We start from the raw sequence: 17,878 nt of genomic DNA, 5'->3' as shown, positions 1-17,878 counted from the left end.
TGATACTGTCTGCACAGCCGTGTATCTAATCCTATCCTGTGTGATACTGTCTGCTGAGCCGTGTATGTAACTCTATCCTGTGTCATACTCCTGCTGTCCTTGGTGACACTTTAGACATTTCTGGCCACCAACAAAATAGCTCTGTACTATGTCCCTAAATGTCATTCTCTGTTATCTGTTGTATACACTCAGATTAGAAGGGGGGAGCCCTGCCATCACACACAGGAGAGCAGACTCCGCCCACTTTTACTGCAGTTGTAATCTGAGCTTTTTCTACAGTGGGATTTCTGTAGGATTTCAGTAGCTGCTCCCCCTAGTGTTTGACAGAAAATATCAAACTTTTTAATTTTTTTTTATATTTTGCACAATTAAAAACAAATAATAATATTTAAACAAAACATTTAAACAATATTACTTTACATTTTTTCAGTTATTGAAATTTTTTTTTTGACGATACCTTCCCTTTAAATGGGGCCGAGTGCAATGTGAGATTTTCTCTCATTGAAATCATGCGAGTCATAAGTCAGTGTGACTCTACCCTGATATGACAAAGTTCCAATGGAGGCTCTGGACGGCTAGCTTCAGTTTGTGCCATGGCATTGGTAATGCTGAATAACTTCTTTTCACTGAAGAGAACACCCTATGATCTTAGCAGTATATTTGTTGCAGAGTGAAGCTGTTTTCCTACTAATATTACACGATGATTGAGGACCTGCTTGTACTTTTCAATGTGATGAGTCAGATATGAGTGAAAGAACATGGAGACCAATTTGTTCTTTGTGGTAATTTTATTATAAACCACCAGAGATAAAAATCACCTTTAACAACGAAATGTTAAATTCTATAAAAAGAATCATCAAAGGTTTCAAATCAATATTCAGGGGATTATTAATGAAAGCTCATCATAGACGGACGCTACAAATCCAATAAGGATTTTTTTTATCCCATAGGTGTGTTACGGTAGATCCAGAATGCTCCACGTTGCAGGTTTCACTTTGAGAACATTGCTTTAATTTTTATCATAAGACCTCCAGTGTAAGCCTTATAGGACCACAAGCTCTGCCTCTTCACATCCTCATCAATGAACACGCTCTTAGAGCGGCGTTACATGGGAAGATATATCGTGCGTCGTTTGTGCGTCACTAGCAATTTGTTGCCCGTGGCGCACAAAGTCGGTAACACCCCGTCACACGTACTTACCTCCCGAACGACCTCACTGTGGGCGGCGAAAATCCTCTTCTTGAAGGGGGAAGGACTTTCAGCGTCACAGGATGTCACACAGCGGCCGCCCAATAGAAGCGGAGGGGCGGAGATGAGCGGGATGTAAACATCCTGCCTACCTCCTTCCTTCCGCATTGCCGGCGGGACGCAGGTAAGCTGTGTTCGTCGTTCCCGGGGTGTCACACGGAGCGATGTGTGTTGCCTCGGGAACGACAAACAACCGGCGCGCAGAAGGAGGAACAACTTTATGAAAATGAACGACGTGTCAACGAGCAACGATAAGGTATTTTTGCTCGTTCACAGTCGTTCGTAGCTGTCACACACTACGATATCTCTAACGAAACGATGCCGGATGTGTGTCACGGAATCTATGACCCCGACGATATATCGCCCGATATATCATAGCGTGTGATGCCACCCTTAGGCGGGCTTTGCACACTACGACATCGCAGGTGCGATGTCGGTGGGGTCAAATTGAAAATGACGTACTTCCGGCATCGCATGCGACATCGTAGTGTGTAAAGGCTCGATGATACGATTAACGAGCGCAAAAGCGTCGTAATCGTATCATCGGTGCAGCGTCGACGTAATCCATGTTACGCTGACTCGACGGTCCGATGTTGTTCCTTGCTCCTGCAGCAGCACACATCGCTGTGTGTGAAGCCGCAGGAGTGAAGAACATCTCCTACCGGCGTCACTGCGGCTTCCGTAGGATATGCGGAAGGAAGGAGGTGGGCGGGATGTTTACATCCCGCTCATCTCCGCCCCTCCGCTCCTATTGACAGCCTGCCGTGTGACGTCGCAGTGATGTTGCACGACCCGCCCCCTTAATAAGGAGGCAGGTCGCCGGCCAGAGCGACGGTCGCAGGACAGGTGAGTCCATGTGAAGCTGCCGTAGCGATAACGCAACGGCAGCTATCACAAGGATATCGCAGTTGCGACGGGGGCGGGCACTATCGCGCTCGGCATCGCAGCATCGGCCTGCGATGTTGCAGCGTGCAAAGTGCCCCTTACTCTCAGCACACAATCGTAGATATAGTATTGTTGTAGAGTTTTGGTGCTATATTTTTTTTCTGATTCTTATGAACACTTGTGGTTGGAAGGCCCATAACCTCATGTTTCCATGTGTATATAATCATGCTGAGCATTAAACATTATATTCAATTTCCAATGCCTCCTGTAACTTCACAGGAACATCTGCTGTGCTTGACACCTTGGATATACTCATCTATGTAGAGTTTTTTTTCTACATCTCAAACAGGTTAATAAGCATTAAAAAAAATTCAAGTTCTACCTATTAGGTATTGGACAGTTGGTGTCATTTTCCTAATAAGTGCTCATTTTTTCTGCTTTTGTTTCTGGTTTTGGTAGCAACTGGAAATTTGTGGCTCGGTCCGTGGAGAATTGAGTCCAATATTCTGAAATTCACGGTTTCACGCAAAATTAAAGGCTTTGAGATTCTATTCACAGTTTGCAAAAAAAAAAAAACCTTGCCCTGATCTATTCTTCACACTACTGATTCATCAGAAAGCACGCAAATGTTTCTTGCGAATGTTACTGCGTTGGTCTCTCTATAATGCTCTGCTGCTATCACATCTTGGGGATTATCATGCCTTGTACAGGTGGTGGTCAATGGAGCACAGTTTGTACTGCAAAATTGTTGTGCATCTCCTGAGTCACTGGATAAAACTTTCTCTCTTCCTTAGTTTCTAAGCTCTTCTGTTCAGCAGGGTCCTCCCTCGCTCTCCTGTAGAGTATAAGCTCTTATGGTCAGCAGGGTTCTGCCTCACTCTGCTGTAGAGTGTAAGCTGTTATGGTCAGCAGAGTCCTCTCTCGCTCTCCTGTAGAGTGTAAGGTCTTATGGTCAGCAGGGTCCTCCCTCGCTGTCCTGTAAAGTGTAAGCTTTTATGGTCAGCAGAGTCCTCTATTGTTCTCCTGTATAGCGTAAGCTCTGATGGTCAGCAGTGTTCTCTTGCTCTCCTGTAGAGTGTAAGCTCTTATGGTCAGCAGTGTCCTCTTGCTCTCCTGTACAGTGTAAATTCTTATGGTCAGCAAGGCCCACTCTCTCTGTCTCATGTAGAGTGTAAGCGCTTATGATTAGGTGGGTCCTCTGTCTCACTCTATCCTATAGCATGTAAGCAGGCTCTTCAACAGGATTGTCTCACTCCTCTAACATTTGTATTGCCCTTGGAATTACAATCTTTTTAGTATTGAGATACATGCAAATTAATTTACGAAAAATAACATTTGAGGATAAAATTTAGCAAAGCTAGCGAATGAGCTCTCTACACTGTGTGCAGAATTATTAGGCAAATAAGTATTTTGATCACATGATACTTTTTATACATGTTGTCCTACTCCAAACTGTGTAGGCATGAGACCCAACTACCAATTAAGTAAATCAGGTGATGTGCATCTCTGTAATGAGGAGGGGTGTGGTGTAATGACATCAACACCCTATATAAGGTGTGCTTGATTATTAGGCAACTTCCTTTTCTTTGGTAAAATGGGTCAGAAGAAAGATTTGACGGGCTCTGAAAAGTCCAAAATTGTGAGATGTCTTGCAGAGGGATGCAGAAGTCTTGAAATTGCCAAACGTTTGAAGCGTGATTGTACCGCCTCGCGCTCGGCTGCAGCTGAGCCGCTCGGATCCGGGCTCGTTGGTGGGTGGCTCAAGCGCCTCCGGACCCGGGGTCACTTCGCTCTGAAAGGGGATGCTGGCGCTTTCGGTGAGGATTAGGTAGGTGCACAGCCGGAGCCGCGGTTGAGTTTGTGACGCCACCCACGGAATGTGGTGAAGGTAGACACCACCGCTGCAGTTACGGGGCACCCGGGGGAGATGGTGGTGCAGCAAGATGTTAACCCCTCAGTGGGCAGGGATGATGTCCCCGGGACCAGTTGGGGATGGCTTGGCGGTGCAGGGCGGTGCGCGGCCGGATGGCACTGTTGTTCTCACTGTTATTGACACACACAAGTCTCTGATAAACCAAGTTGATGGTGGTTGGTGCCCGCAGCCGGCTGTGTCTGGTCCCCCACCCGGTTCGGTGGTCTTGGCCTTTCTCCTGCACCGTGTTGTATACTTGGGCTGCCTGCGCTTCAGAGACGGGAATCTGCTCCCCGGCTTTGTGGATGTCGGGGCAGCCCTTTTGCCCGCAGATGCTGGCCCGTGGGATCTCTCTGCCTGTGCGGTGGCTTTCTATCTCCCTCGTTGGGCTGTTGTCTTCAGTCGGGACTTGGGTGGGAAAGGACCTATAGTCCAGACCGCAATCAGTTAATTAACTCAGTCCAGTGGATTCTGGACCTCGTTTCAGGGTCTGAGTAAGCCCCTGTGTGCTCCGGTTTCTGAGTCGGTTCCCCGGGTCGGTACCGGCGGGCCACTACCCTGTCCCGGTCCACCACGATTCCACCGAGCCGTCTTCCCGGCTCCTGCAGGCTAAGGCCACAGTTTGCCTCCTAGCCCAGGTACCAGGGCTCCAACCCCTGCACCTGTCAGACTGCTGCAGACCTAGACACAGGCCTGCCTCCACTTTACTTCACCTCCTAAACTGATCTGACCACTCAACTGTGTTTTCCTGCCTCAGGCCCTCTGAACTCCTCGGTAGCCGTGGCCAACCGCCTGGCCCCGCCCCCCTGGTGCGTCCATCAGCACTGAGAGAAGTGACTAGGGTTTTAATGGTTGGCTGATGACACCTTTTTGGGGGACAGGTGTAGTGCGGGGGTCTATCTGTGACTACCTGGCTAGTCCAGGGCATCACATGATCACCGAACAATCAAGCATTTCATGGCAAATAGCTAACAGGGTCGCAAGAAGCGTGTTGGGCAAAAAAGGCGCAAAATAACTGCCCATGAGTTGAGGAAAATCAAGCGTGAAGCTGCCAAGATGCCATTTGCCACCAGTTTGGCCATATTTCAGAGCTGCAATGTTACTGGAGTATCAAAAAACACAAGGTGTGCCATACACAGGGACATGGCCGAGGTAAGGAAGGCTGGAAAGCGACCACCTTTGAACAAGAAACATAAGATAAAACACCAAGACTGGGCCAAGAAATATCTTAAGACTGATTTTTCTAATGTTTTATGGACTGATGAAATGAGTGACTCTTGATGGGCCAGAGGCTGGATCAGTAAAGGGCAGAGAGCTCCACTCTGACTCAGACGCCAGCAAGGTGGAGGTGGGGTACTGGTATGGGCTGGTATACATCAAAGATGAACTTGTGGGACCTTTTCGGGTTGAGGATGGTGTGAAGCTCAACTCCCAGACCTACTGCCAGTTTCTAGAAGACAACTTCTTCAAGCAGTGGTACAGGAAGAAATCTCTATCGTTCAAAAAAAACATGATTTTCATGCAGGACATTACTTGCCAGCCACGCTGTGGAGTAATTGGATGCATGTGATGGAGTAAAGGTCTAAAAGATGAAAAAATAATGACATAGCCCCCTTGTTCACCTGATCTGAAGCCCATAGAGAACCTGAGGTCCCTCTTAAAATGTAAGATCTGCATGGAGGGAAAACTGTACACCTCTCGGAACAGTGTCTGGGAGGCTGTGGTGGCTGCTGCATGCAATGTTGATCATAAACAGATCAAGCAACTGACAGAATCTATGGATGGTAGGCTGTTGAGTGTCATCATAAAGAAAGGTGGCTATATTGGTCACTAATTTTTTGGGGTTTTGTTTTTGCATGTCAGAAATGTTTATTTCTAAATTTTGTGCAGTTATATTGGTTTACCTGGTGAAAATAAACAAGTGAGATGGGAATATATTTGGTTTTTATTAAGTTACCTAATAATTCCGCACAGTAATAGTTACCTGCAAAAACAGATATCCTCCTAAGATAGCCAAATCTAAAAAAAAACCACTCCAACTTCCAAAAATATTAAGCTTTGATATTTGAGTCTTTTGGGTTGATTGAGAACATAGTTGTTGATCAATAATAAAAAAAATCCTCTAAAATACAACTTGCCTAATAATTCTGCACACTGTGTACAACTGCTATATCTGCAGCAGAGAAAACTTTGATTTTATCAAAATGACAGCAAACAGCTCAGTAAGTTACACATTGCTGGAATCAGAGTCTCTACCTCTTCATTATGCTGCTCTCAGATGGGGTAGCAAAAACTTGGTGACAGATTCCATTTAAGTCGTTGTGTCAGATATCACAAGACACCTTCGTGCCACTATATATTAAAGTTGTGGTCCAAAACGAACATTGATTTTAAACTTGAATGTCTATATATTTCATACAGGTAAAATATATCTTTGTACCGTGTTAGCCAGTATAGATAAAAAATTGTTTAAAAGAACTGAAGTCCTCAGTGGTTGATACCTTTTAATGGCTAACTGAAAAGATGGTAATAATAGCAAGCTTTCGAGACTACTCAGGTCTCTTCATCAGGCATGGTATAACACAAAATCTGAAGTCACATATTTATACACAACAGGACATAGAATAGTGCAGTAAAGAAAAAAAAACAAGTTATATGAAACAGAACTGTCACTATGGCAGGGGGGCAAGCTATTGTGGCCATAAATATTGCTGCAGTTCAGTGTGAAAGTTTTATTGTCCTCTGATAAGGGTCTGGTCCGGGCTGTGACACGCTCGGATGGTCAGAGGAGCACATCTTTTAACTGATGTAAAAAGAAATGAATCCATGAGACACATTCATTCCTGCTCTGAATGTGTCAAAGGTCATCATAAGTTTGTACTCCCATAGTCTCCTATCTCTCTGGGACTTGAAATTTCCTTTCAATACCAGCAATTTCATGTCCATCATGCTGTGGACTGGGTTACAAAAATGTTTGGCCACAGGTAGATCTATTCTTTTTTCCTTAATTGTGTGGTAGTGAGAATTCATCCTTGTCCTGAGCTGTTGTCCGGTCTCCCCTACATACAGACCCCCAGGTGGACATTTGGTACATATAATTAAGTACACCACATTGGTTGTGGTGCAGCTGAAGGTACCTGGGATCTTGTAGTCCTGATGTGATCTGGGAATCTTTATCTTGTCCGTTGTCAGTATAAATGGACAGGCCTTACATTTTTTCTGGTTGCAGGGAAATGTTCCTGTTGCTGTTGGAGAGGACAGGGAGCTTCTGACAATGATGCTTCCTAGATTTGGGGGCTGTCTAAAACACAGAAGTGGGGGGTCTGGAAAAATAGATTTTAACCTGGCATCTTTTTGCAGTAATGGTTGTAGTTTCCGTGCAGCTCCTCTAAACACCTCCAGATGTGGATTGTAGGTGACTACAAGAGGGACCTGATTTGTTTTCTTCTTTAGATTTATAATGTAGGAGATGGTTTCTTGATATTCTGGTGGCTCTTGTAATCTGGTTTTCAATTGTTCTTGGGTGGTAGCCTTGATTCAAAAAGGTCTTTCTGAGGCCCTCAAGGTGATTTGTCTCTATCTGTACTGTTGGAACATATCCGATTGTACCTGATAGCCTGGCTGTATATAATAGTTTTTTATGTGTTTTGGATGAAAACTGTCCCATTTCAGGTATGTTGGACGGTCAATTGGCTTCTTGTACAGGGATGTCTCTATTTCATTGTTCCGTAGTTTAATAATGGTGTCCAAGAAGTAGATTTCCGTGCAGGAGTAGTTGAGTGTTAGGTTGATGGTGGGATGAAACTGATTAAAGTGTTCATGGAAGGTCTTCAGCTGCTGCTCAGACTCTGTCCAGATGATTAAAATATCATCAATGTAACGGTAGTAGGCCAGAGGCCTGATAGGACAAGAGGATAAAAAGTCACTCTCAAGCTTGGCCATGAAAAGATTTGCATATTGTGGTGCCATTTTGCTTCCCCTTGCAGTCCCAGTCTCCTGTAGATATGTCATTGTCAAATGCACAGTAATTATGGGGGAGAATCAATTCTGTAAGCGTCACTACAGCATCGGCATCAGTTCCTGACTTTTCCAGGAACATTTTGCAAGCATTTAATCCATCCTGGTGTGGAATATTTGAGTACAAGGATTCCACATCCATGGTAGCAAGGATAGTTCCCTCTGGAAGAGGACCTATTGTTGATAGTTTTTTCAATAGGTCAGTAGTGTCCTGGATGTAGCTGGTTGTATCCCTTACCAAGGGTTTAAGGATACCCTCTACCCATCCAGAGACTTGTTCAGTGAGGGTGCCCACACATGAAATGATGGGTCTTCCTGGGTTTCCAGATTTGTGAATTTTGGGAAGCATGTAGAATGTGCCTATTCTTGGACTTACCGGTATCAGTTCATTAGTTGTTGAGGATATGTCAGGCAGACAAATTGGAGTCTGACCCTACACAGGACTATTACAAAGAACTTAACAAGTTGGTCTCTTGTCTGCCTGACATATCCTCAACAACTAATGAACTGATACCGATAAGTCCAAGAATAGGCACATTCTAGATGCTTAATTGCCTAATTGCTTTCTTAATATACTTTAATTAAAAAGTCCCTACCGGTCCCTCTACTCTAACTACTTTATTTATTATTTTTTTACCTAATTCCAGTATGATGACCTTTTATTTGTTAATGCTGGGATATTTAAACAGGAAGTTATCAGGGGCACAGGCTGCGGTCACTGCTGCTGCCTCTGTTCCCACCCTGAAATGAAATGTCATCAGCCATGTCCATTTCAGGGGCTGGTCTAGTCCCTGCTCTACTAAGCATACGGTGGTTTCCAATTCTGATGTATGCTTAGTGTGAGCTCCCTTGTCACTGTGCGATATTCTTTTGAATACACTGTGACAGTGTGATCCCTCACTGGCTCTGATGAGAAGTGATAAGCCGACAAAAGATTGCACTTGGTCAATGCGCATTGTAAGGAGATAATTCAGTGAGCAGAGACCAGCCTCACCCTCAATAGTGAAGTCTGTTTTGGGGGCTGGGCAGGTCTATTCTCACCGTGTTTGCCGTGTTCACTCCTTTACAATGCACACTGACAATGTAATCTCTTGCTGGCTTCTCATTACAGCCGGTAAGGGAGTGCACTGTCACTGTGCATTTAAATGCACAGTGACAAGGGAGCTAATACTGAGCAGACGCAAACTTGACAACTGACTCATGCTCAGTAGAGTAGCTCAACCCCTGAAATGGATGTCACTGATGATGCTTTAGTTCAGGGTGGGGAAAGCAGCTGTGGCAGTGAACTCTGCCTCCTGGTGACATCTCATTTGCAATGGGGAGTTTCAAACAAAATTATTATCAAAATAGAAGTTGGTAAAAAAAAAAAAATAAAAATAAAAAATAAGCAGTTATATTAGAGAGAGGTAACGGTATATTAGAAAAGAAATTATTACAGTAAATAAATATTTACGATTAAAATCATTATTAGTTTTGGGCCACCCCTTTGATGATGTATTGATGTCATGAAGAGAACCTACACATTTTAGGTAGTCCGTGTTACTGTCGTGGCCGATGTACATCTCTTTAGACAATTCTTACATAAATATACAATTCCCAACCATCCAGTAGAAGTACCCAAGATGACAGCATGGGGTACATACATTTCAGGTGTAGTTTATTGCACATATACATTGCTTTCTAGTCCTTTATTATCAGGATAGCACTGGAGTGCCAATCCTCCCCTAACATTGATGTAACATTGACTATTCAGCTAGATACAAATATTATATTATAGTATATTAACTTAATTCACAAATTTGCCAATATTTCTATGTAATAATAAAGTGGGCAGTTTGATAAATGCATGAAGAGACGCTGCCGTTGTCTTTATAGAGTGAATCAAATGTATTGTGCCAACTACTGTTAACAAAAGAGGGTCAGGGCCCAAACTTGTACAAGGGCCTACCGGAGATTCTCCCGTTTCCCTGGTGGGCAGTCCCACCCTTTTTTATTATTATTATTATTATTACTGATATTAATAATATTATTACTGCTACTACGATTATCACTATTGCTTATTCTATCTTTTTTTGTTCTCCAAGATATAACATGACAGATGGCAAGAAACGTGAAACCTTTTGAAGGAAATTAATTCTGTCATTTCTTTCTTTATCTGCTTTAACAATACAACTACTATAACTAATAATGGCAGTGAGATGCACTTTGGATGAACTTGCTTAGTTTTTAATGCACCCAGCAGTACATAGTTTATCACCGGGATATGACCTGTAACAGGATCCTATTGGCTGGCAGCTACTACTGCCAAAAGCCGTCATATGACAGAGACCACTCCAGCCAAAACATATGAACAGTTGATATCTCCATTCCTTCAAATAGTCTGAGCATGACTTTCAAATTCATTTAAGATTGCTCATTAATAGCAGCTAAGCCTATGGAACAAACTGCTCCATGCTGAGGACATTGCTTTATCCAGATTAAGCCTGCTTCACGTCCATGCCAACACTTCTGACTTTGAGAAATCTATTTAACTTGTAATTTTAAGGCTGTGTGCACGTATGTTGCGTTTTTTCCCACGTTGACGCTACGTTTTACACTGCAGCGTTTCAGTGCCAAATTGCATGCATTCTGCTTCCCCAGCAAAGTCTGAGAATTCCGAAAATTAAATGCGCACGCTGCTTTTTTAAACGCAACGTTTATGATTTAAGAGCTTTTGTACGGCTTGCAACGCGTAAGACGCAATGTTTTTAATTATTTGTACTTTTGTACACCAATAAAACTGATTATGTTTTTATCAAGTCCGTGAATATCGTGAAATTGGGATATTATATCTTCCAGTGCTGGATAAAATGTTTTTTTCTTCGCAACATTTTGGATGCTAAAAATCGATGCGGAAAAAAAAGCAGCATGTCCCTTCTTTTGTGTGTTGTAGCTGCGTTCTCCACCCATTGAAATCAATGATGTGGGTCAAAACGCAACCAAAATGCACTTGGACTGCATTTTTGTTGCATTCTGCATGCTTTTTTCACAAACAAAATGCAGGTCTTCCAGTCTCTCTCTGTCGATGTCGGTCGATCCCTCTGTCTCTCCCTCTCTCTTTCATACTCACCGATCACCAGCGTGGCGCTGCACAGCTGTCTGTGCCTCTTTTGAAAATGTCGGCCGCTCATTATTCCATCTCGTATTCACTGCTTTCCCCGCCCAGCGGTGCCTATGATTGATTGTAGTCAGACACGCCCCCACGCTGAGTGACATCTGTCTTACTGCAACCTATCACAGCTGCCGGTGGGCGAGTCTATATCGTGCAGTAAAATAAATAAATTAAAAAAAACGTTGTGAGGTCCCCCCCAATTTTGATAGCAGCCAAGGTAAAGCCACACAGCTGAAGGCTGGTATTCAGGATGGGGAGCGCCACGTTATAGGGAACCCCCCAACCTAACAATATCAGCCAGCAGCCGCCTGGAATTGCCACATCCATTAGATGTGACAGTCCCGGGACTCTACCCAGGTCATCCCGAATTGCCCTGGTATGGTGGCAATTGAGGTAATAAGGAGTTAATTGCAGCCCATAGCTGCCACTAAGTCCTAGGTTAATCATGACAGGTGTCTCCCTGAGATACCTTCCATGATTAACCTGGAAGTTAAAGAAAATAAACACACACATCCAAAAAATCCTATATTTGGAATAAAAGACAAAAAAAACACCCTCTTTCATCACTTTATTAATCCCCAAACACCCACCCAGGTCTGACGTAATCCACACGAGGTCCCACGACGCTTTCAGCTCAGCTACATGAAGCTGACAGGAGTGGCCACATACTATGACCGCTCTCTGTCAGCTCCATGCAGCAAATGAAGTGAGCTGTGTGATCAGCGAAGACGTCACTCAGGTTACACGCGGCCACCGTGCTCAGGTGGAGGACTCCAGCTGGCCGCGGGTAACCTGAGTGATGGCAGCACTAATCATGCTGCTCACTTAAGTCACTAAGGGGATTTGCGGTCACCGGTGAGTCCTTCACCGGTGACCGCTAATCAGGAGGCAACACACAGACAGAGCCGCGGGATGACAATGAAGTCGGGTGAAGTTCATCCGAGTTCATTCTCATCGCACGACTCTGTCTGTGTCTGCTGTCGGCGGGCATGTAGCAGAGCTGAATTGCCGTGGGACCGCACTGTCAAAACTGCATGCAAAACGCATGGAAAATTCATGCGTTTTGGATGCATTTTTTTTTTTTTTTACAAACGCAGTGTTTCCAGTTATCCAGTCTGCCAGAGGGTGCGTTTTTTTCTGCACTTGACAGAACGCGTGCGCACATACCCTAAAGGTATTTTAGTCCTGCCAGCTTTTATCTTAATGGTGAACTGGGAATCATAAGTGTATTTTATCAGCCTAAAAGTGCAATTTGGAAGCTTACATTTCAAATGTCCAAATACAATGTATATAAAGTCGTGTGAGCGGCAATGGCGTGAACTAAGGATCATTGAAATTTATTGGTGTTGAAACTCCCATGCAAACCCAGATAACTTAGTAAAAACCTGTCAGCAGCATTTTTATCCCCAAATCCACCCTGCACTCCCAAAAGAAAAAATGTATGTAGATCTTTCAAAGACAAGTTCAGCAATACCTTTTCATGGCCAATTCCTTTCTAACTGAGAAATCAGCATTTGAATTGACAAGCAAATTGTAAAGAGTTTTATGTACATCTGAAGCCTCTGTCACTCCAGCTCTTTTCCAGCCTCTATGCTGTGTGACTTAGGCGGGCTTTGCACGTTGCAACATCGGTAACAATGTGTTACCGATGCTGCAGCGATAGTCCCGCCCCCGTCGCACGTTCGATATCTAGTGAAAGCTGCCGTAGCGATTATTATCGCTACGGCAGCTTTACACGCACATACCTGCCATGCGACGTCCCTCTGGCCGGCGACCCGCCTCCTTCCTTAGGGGGCGGGTCGTGCGGCGTCACAGTGACGTCACACGGCAGGCGGCCAATTGTAGCGGAGGGGCGGAGATGATCAGGATGTAAACATCCCGCCCACCTCCGTCCTTCTCATTGCAGCCGGCGGCAGGTAAGTTGAAGTTCCTCGCTCCTGCGGCTTCACACACAGCGATGTGCGCTGCCGCAGGAGCGAGGAACAACATCGCACCTGTCGCTGCACCGGCATTATGGAAATGTCAGAGGCTGCAGCGATGATACGATAACGACGCTTTTGCGCTCGTTAATCGTATCATCTAGGATTTACACACTACGACATCGCAAGTGACGCCGGATGTGCGTCACTTTCGATTTGACCCCACCGACATCGCACTTGCGATGTCGTAGTGTGCAAAGCCCGCCTAAGGGTACCTTCACACTTAGCGATGCAGCAGCGATCCGACCAGCGATCTGACCTGGTCAGGATCGCTGCTGCATCGCTACATGGTCGCTGGTGAGCTGTCAAACAGGCAGATCTCACCAGCGACCAGTGACCAGCCCCCAGCCAGCAGCGACGTGCAAGCGACGCTGCGCTTGCACGGAGCCGCCGTCTGGAAGCTGCGGAGACTGGTAACTAAGGTAAACATCGGGTATGGTTACCCGATGTTTACATTAGTTACCAGCGCACACCGCTTAGCTGTGGGAGCAGGGAGCCGCGCACACTGAGCGCTGGCTCCTTGCTCTCCTAGCTACAGTACACATCGGGTTAATTAACCCGATGTGTACAGCAGCTACATGTGCAGAGAGCTGGAGCCGGCAGCACAGGCAGCGTGAGAGCTGCAGAGGCTGGTAACTAAGGTAAATATCGGGTAACCACCTTGGTTACCCGATGTTTATCTTGGTTACAAGCTTACCTCAGCTGCCAGACGCCGGCTCCTGCTCCCTGCTCGCTTCATTTGTCGCTCTCTCGCTGTCACACACAGTGATCTGTGTGTCACAGTGGGAGAGCGCCTTTGAAGAAAACGAACCAGGGCTGTGTGTAACGAGCAGCGATCTCGCAGCAGGGGCCAGATCGCTGCTCATTGTCACACACAGCGAGATCGCTAATGAGGTCACTGCTGTGTCACAAAAAGTGTGACTCAGCAGCGATCTCGGCAGTGATCTCGCTGTGTGTGAAGCACCCCTTAAAGCAAAGGAGCCGTTAATCAATCCTAATCAATCCGGAGACTGCAGGGCTGAGTATACAAAGGCTTCTTATGTACAAATAGCTCTTCAGCCTCATTAACATAGAAATCAGCATTTGAATTTCTAAGTAAAGCCCCATCACATTTAGCGACTTACCAGCGATCCCGAAAACTATGCGCCCTGATAAGGATCTCTGGGAGGTCGCTGGTGAGATGTCACACAGTCAGACTTTACCAACGATTCAGTAACGATACAGGTCGCAGTAGCAATCTGTATAATGATCTGCTGTCATTGGGACCCTGTCACACAGTGTCAAACACAGCGATGTGTCCTGCCCAGCAGGACATTGCCTTTGAAGAAAATAGTCCAGGACATTCAGCAACGACCAGCAACCTCACAGCAGGGGCCAGGTCGTTGCTGGATGTCACACACAGCGACATCGCTAGCAAGATCGCTGTTGCGTCACAAAAACCGTGACTCAGCAGCGATGTCGCTAGCGATGTCACTTAGTGAGACATGGCCTTAAATAACAGAGGAACAGACTAGACAATATAGGGTACAGCTGTATAAATTATATTGAGATCAAACAGCAATGTTTGGACTGGCGAGTGGCTCTCCTGACCGGAGCGTGACAGCTGCATGGTAATATATGATGCTGTTATGCTCAGATCAGGAGAGCCGCTGGCCAGTCCATGCATTGCTGTCTGAATTATATGGCCATCTGACTTCTCCCTAAATGTACTGCTGCAATTGTCTTTGAAGAGCTACATGTAAAAATAAATAGTTTGGGGTGAAATCCTGGTGACAGATTCCCTTTAATTACCTCAAAAGGCAAGTGTCATGTTATTCTGTCGTTTTGGAGGTTGTTCACTGAAGGACTGAGACTGATCATGTATCCATATACAAGCTTTAACCATCTACCCTCCATATGTCAACTGACCGATTCCGCCCTATTCACATTAAAGCTATGTTCACATGTTGCATTTTTCCTGTGTTTTTTTTGGCAGTTTTTTTTTTTCCCCCAATAGGCTCAGATACCTTTAGAAAAGCAAACTAAGCTTTATTTACCCTCTTTGGGTCTATCTCTGTGTTTCTGCCGCGATCCCAATCTCTGTTGTTGTTTTTGCTGCAGTTGTGATGTCATGTCCGGACATCGTTGCAGTCAATCATAGAGCTTAGCGATTGTGCCATCTATATTGATGATGAGCTGCAACGCTGTCATTGTGACGTCGCGCTGCAGCCAAGCGACAGAGACCAGATTAGGGGAGGAGATACTGTGATGGACAAAGAGAATGTAAGCAAAGAGGAGTTTGTTTTTTAAAGGGTAACTGAGCCTTCAGGAAAAAGCTATTTGAAAGAGGCAACCCCTGTAAGATGTAACTTCTCAGACACCTCTGAACTTTAAGTCCTAAGTGACAGACTGCTGCCCTCAGACACTGTAGCCTGACCAGACTGCCAAGTTTTCTTTCATTTATTTTATAAAAAGGAAAAAAATATTTTTACAATTTCATGTGATTCAGTACAATTCTACACAGACAATCCAGTGGGACTTCAGTGCTGGTTGTCATAAGTCTCCAGGTTCTTGCATATGAAAGAAATGGAAAATATTAAGTTGAAATAGTATCGTTCTGGGTGAGCAACCCCCTGAGTGCAGTTACTGCTTAGGCTGCTTTCACACATCTGGTTTTTGCTGAGCGGCACAATACGGCGCTTTGCATTTTCCCCCATAGACTTGCATTAGCGCCGTATTGTGCCGCATGGCCTTGCGTTGCGTTCGGTTTTTGCCAGATGCGGCATATTTAACCCATGCGGCGGCCGGATAGAATGTTGCCTTGCACGTTTTTTTGTGCGTCGAAAAAAACGCATTGCGCTGGATGCGGCTTGATTTACAATGCAAGCCTATGGTCGCCGGATGCGGCGTCCTGCGGCAAAAACCGTATCCGGACGCCGGATGCGTTTTTTTTCACTGCACATGCTCAGTATCAAGCCGCATCCGTCAAAAAACGGATGGGCCGCATGGAAATACTTATGCAACGGATCCGTTTTTTTTCCCCGCATCCGTTGCATAGGTTTTTGAGCTGGATTGAGCTGCACTGCAAAAACCGGATGTGTGAAAGCAGCCTTATAGTGCCCCATTCAAATTAGGATAAAGATGTTAGAACCATCTGATCATCCCATGGGTAGACTCCTAACTCCTCACAGTGAACGGTGGGAGAAAAAAGGCTCTGGCACCTTAAATTTTAAACGAGTTTAGTTCTCCTCTGTACATCTCTAAGTGAAAATGCCCAAATTGTGCCCTATTAGCCATTTTCCCTCACCGATGTCATCTGACTCATTAGTGTTACAAGGTCTGAAGTGTGAATGGGGAGCAGGGGTGTTAAATTTGGTGTTATCTCTCACACTCTCTCTCTCATACTGGTTATTGGAAGTTCAACATGGCACCTCATGGTAAAGAATTCTCTGAGGATCTAAAAGAAAGATGTTGCTGTGAGGAGCGACAGTTCATTGAGGGAACCATGAATGCCAACATGTACAGTGACATAGTGAGCATGATCCCTTCTCTTCAGAAACTGGGCTACAGGGAAGTATTCCAAGATAACGACAAAACACACCTCCAAGACAACCACAACCTTGCGAATGAAACTGAGCATAAAGGCGCTGGACTGGTCAAGCATGTCCCCAGACCTAAACTCTATTGATCATCTGTGGGGTATCCTCAAATAGAAGGTGGAGCAGCGCAAGGTTTCTAACATCCACTAGCTTTGTGATGTCGTCATGGAGGATGGAAGAGGATCCAGTGGCCCCTATGAAGCTCTAGTGAACTCCAAGCCCAAGAGAGTTAAGGCTGTGCTTGAAAATAATGGTGGCCACACAAAATATTGACATTTTGGGCACAATTTGGCCTTTCACTTAGGGGTTTACTCACTTTTGTTGCCAACTGTTTAGACATTAATGGCTGTGTATTGAGTTATTTAGAGGGTATATCAAATTTACATCAGCATACAAACTGGCCACTGACTACATTGTATCAAAGTGTCATAATACGGTATGTATATTTTTAATTAAGGGGCAAGAACGCCTCTTTGCCATTCAGTAGTTCAGTAAAGACATCTTTATTCTCTCCATCTTTAATAAAAATTAATGTATAGCATAGTTGATTTTCTAGCTTTGGAGGAAAACATTAAATTCTTTGGCTTGTGTTGTGCAGATTGTGTGGTACAAGCGTTATCTTGATGCATAAAGCACTTAACTGCTTATTTTCAAAACCCATATTGATGCAATTTGCTTGTAAGCCATTATTCATATGAATCATTGTAAAATCTTAGAAAAAGGTTTTCTTTAATAAGGCTTCACTTTTGTTAAAGCTTAACTATTGTGGTGGGTTTTTTAGTTTGTTTTTTTAATAGTCAAATTGTAACATTTATCTGGCAATATATGTCACTATAAAAATAGTATTAGTAGAATGTATAATCTAAATCTGTAAGGCACATCTCTTATTTCTGTGAATACAAATAGCCGTATACTTTTTATTATTTTGTTTTATATATAGATGGATCAGTCGGGTTAACCTTGCTGCTTCTGGTTATGCCGAGAGAGAGCGAATCAAGCTAGATCAAGGTAAACATAGACTATGGACAGAAGCAATCCTTCTCTATATTCTGTGTCTGGTATTTATGTTCTGTCCTGTTAATGTTAGTAGAGTTGAGGTGCTTTGTGT

At 44.5% G+C, this 17,878-nt stretch overlaps 1 protein-coding gene across 4 annotated transcripts in view; it reads left to right on the top strand.

Annotated features, from left to right (window-relative positions):
- The window catches only part of CNKSR2 (connector enhancer of kinase suppressor of Ras 2), a 562,096-nt gene that overhangs the window by 428,971 nt on the left and 115,247 nt on the right, over positions 1 to 17,878 (top strand). For all 4 annotated transcript variants that reach the window (XM_075335413.1, XM_075335412.1, XM_075335411.1 and 1 more), the window contains one exon: positions 17,711 to 17,778. In XM_075335413.1, the coding sequence (XP_075191528.1) occupies positions 17,711 to 17,778 (68 nt within the window). The remainder of the gene's footprint in view (positions 1 to 17,710; positions 17,779 to 17,878) is intronic.

This window comes from Anomaloglossus baeobatrachus, chromosome 2, assembly GCF_048569485.1.
Source record: "Anomaloglossus baeobatrachus isolate aAnoBae1 chromosome 2, aAnoBae1.hap1, whole genome shotgun sequence".
Lineage (NCBI taxonomy): Eukaryota > Metazoa > Chordata > Amphibia > Anura > Aromobatidae > Anomaloglossus > Anomaloglossus baeobatrachus.
Note: the sequence above shows the minus strand (reverse complement) of the source record. Positions and strands in the feature narration are given on the sequence as shown.